Here is a 3,018-nt window from a genome sequence, read left to right as displayed (position 1 = left end):
TTTATTGACTAAGCACTTTCTCTTAAGAGAACAGTCATTGCCGATTGCCAGAGGGGAGACTCTAGGGATGTGGTGGGATTTTTGAGCTGTGCCACTTAAGACAGCAAAGTAAGTTACTTAGAGAAGTAAGTACAGGTGGCCAAAGAAAGCTGTGCTTGTGTATTAGTATTAATTAAAATACCTTTAGGCTGGGTGTGGTGGCTCACGCCTGTAATCCCAGCGCTTTGGGAGGTCCAGGTGGGCGGATCACTTGAGGTCAGGAGTTCGAGACCAGCCTGGCCAACATGGCGAAAACCCATCTCTACTAGAAATAAAAAAAATTAGCCAGGCATGGTGGTGGGCACCTGTAATCCCAGCTACTTGGGAGGCAGAGGCTGCAGTGAGCCAAGATGGTGCCACTGCACTCCAGCCTGGGCAACAGCATGAGACTCAATCTCAAAAAAAAAAAAGTCTTCGGGATCAAACTTAAGATTCTTGGATGAAAGACTCTACAGATGGTCACAGAAGACACGTGAAGTTTTAAAATCTTGTTTCTCTTGAAGCTTGTACATAGGTAACAACTGTTTCTTGACTATTAATGCTAACACCAGGTACCTAAACAGAACGTGAATAGTTCCTGACTCTACCTTTCTGAGAAATTCTAGTTTGTTGACTTTAAATTTCAGGGTACAAATGTGTATGTGGTGATAAAGGGTTATAGAAAACATTAACGCTAAGCGTGTGATGTATATGCCTTGATTTCTTTTTCTCTAAAGATTATTTGGACAGAAAAATGAAAGCTAAGATTACATTCATGTTGACTAAGCAACCTTTTTTCTTTCTCTTTAGAGCTGTAGGTAAAACTTGCCTACTGATCAGTTATACAACCAATGCATTTCCTGGAGAATATATCCCTACTGTGTAAGTATCTTCGATTAAATTGGGAGTTAACTTGTCTGTGTTACGGTTTTCACATTCCTTTGACCATTTGTTTTGCTGTAAAGCCATCTTTAATCCTCATATGAACAGATACTAATTTTTTCTTAAACATTCACTGAAATCTATAAGGTTATTTTAGGCTTTTAAAAAATAGGGTGGGGTGTGGTGATCCCAGCACTTTGGGAGGTTGAGGCGGGTGGAGCAGCTGAGGGTCAGGAGTTCGAGACCAGCGTGGCCAACGTGATGAAACCCCGTCTCTACTAAAAGTACAAAAAATTAGCCGGGTGTGGTAGCGTGTGCCTGTAATCCCATCTACTTAGGAGGCTCAGGCAGGAGAATCACTCAAACCCTGGAGGCGGAGGTTGCAGTGAGCTGGGATCATGCCACTGTACTCCAGCCTGGGCAGCAAGAGTGAAACTCCATCTCAAAAAAAAAAAAAAACCCACAAAGAAACAAACAAAAAACTTAGGATAATATAAACTTTTCTGGTATGATGAAACAAACACAGCTTTGCTAATTGATTTTTAGACATCCAGAAGACAAAGTTTAACTTGAAGTATAGAGACTGGATGATATTAAAGAAAACCAGAGTTGGACACAAGGACTCTGACTAAAAATCTGATCAGAGACAGTCCTTGTCAGTACAAGAGTTTCAGATGCATTGGCTTTCTGGGAACTGGAATGGGAAGGATTCCATTATGATTTAATTAGCCTTTTCTGATAAGTCATCAGTTGGTTACATGTCAACATTGAGGTATAGGGCTTTGGAACTGAAACTTGGGTGTGTGTGTTGAAGGGGGCATAGGAGGGTGGAACTGGCTGTTGAATTGCTTACTCCCTGTAGGCAGCAGAATTGGGTGGAGACAGGAAAGTGCTGCTCTGGTGATGGGTTACCCAGGAGCCCTTGTAGCTGAGCCTCATAATGCACCATACTGCATTTGCTGTGAGTCCTCCCCGTGTAAGCTGGGTAGGTGTTGCCGCCTCCCCTCCTCAGGCACAACACACACCCAGGTGCTCTCTGAAGTGTCATCCCTATGTTTTTTGTTGTTGCTGTTTTCTTTTCTTTTCTTTTTTTTTTGGAGTTAGTATCTCTCTGTCGCCCAGGCTGGAATGTGCAGTGACGCAATCTGAGCTCACTGCAATGTCTGCCTCCTGGGTTCAAGCGATTCCCTGCCTCAGCCTCCCAAGTAGCTGGGATTACAGGCGCACACCACCATGCCCGGCTAATTTTTGTTTCTTTAGTAGAGATGGGTTTCACTGTGTTGGCCAGGTTGGTCTCAAACTCCTGACCTCAGGTGATCTACCCGCCTCAGCCTTCCAAAGTGCTGGGATTACAGACGTGAGCCACCGCACCTGGCGCCCATTGTTTAGCATAAGTGGAATCATGCTGTCCCTGTTGTCCTGAAGTTATGGGGGAGATTTTCGTTATCTACATGTGTAGATAAAGGTTAAATCATTAATGCTTCATGATTTTGAAGTACTATAACTGATTTAACCCACTGGTCGCTTGGACTCTTGGTGTTACAAACATTGCTGTGTTCAGTGTTGTCCCTCATGTCTGTGTGTACACTCAGATAGATTATTAGAAGTGAAATTATGCCAAATCAAAAGACAATGGATGTTTTAAATTTTGGTAGATACAGCCAGGTGTGATTGCTCACACCTGTAATGCCAGCACTTTGGGAGGCCAAGACAGAAGGATCACTTGAGGTCAGGAGTTCGAGACCAGCCTGGCCAACATGGTAAAACCCTCATCTCTACTAAAAATGTAATAATTAGCCAGGCGTGGTGGTGCACTCCTGTAGTCCCAGCTACTCGGGAGGCTGAGGCATGAGAATTGCTTGAACCCGGGAAGCAAAGGTTGCAGTGAGCCAAGATTGCACCACTGCACTTCAGCCTGAGCAACAGACTGAGACTGTCTCCAGAAAAAAAAATTAAAAAAAAAAATATTTTTTGGTAGATACTACCAAATTGCTGTCTACAAAGCTGTCACTTTGCTGGCCTTAACTAAAGTGGCCTCTTAGTACACGCTGCCGTTAACGTGGGTTGAAGTTATCTAACCATTTGCATTTCTAATCACAGATGTGGTTAAAATCTTTG

General features: G+C 43.4%; 1 protein-coding gene across 1 annotated transcript in view; it reads left to right on the top strand.

The window, feature by feature from the left end:
- The first annotated feature begins 494 nt into the window (after positions 1-494).
- The window catches only part of RAC1 (ras-related C3 botulinum toxin substrate 1 (rho family, small GTP binding protein Rac1)), an 18,171-nt gene continuing 15,647 nt past the window's right edge, over positions 495-3,018 (top strand). Inside the window, exons 1-2 of the mRNA XM_011934404.1 lie at positions 495-511; positions 829-900. Coding sequence (XP_011789794.1) covers positions 495-511; positions 829-900 — 89 coding nt within the window. The remainder of the gene's footprint in view (positions 512-828; positions 901-3,018) is intronic.

The sequence above is a fragment of the Colobus angolensis genome, unplaced genomic scaffold (genome assembly GCF_000951035.1).
Source record: "Colobus angolensis palliatus isolate OR3802 unplaced genomic scaffold, Cang.pa_1.0 Scaffold135, whole genome shotgun sequence".
NCBI lineage: Eukaryota > Metazoa > Chordata > Mammalia > Primates > Cercopithecidae > Colobus > Colobus angolensis.
This window is presented reverse-complemented; position numbering and strand designations above follow the sequence as displayed.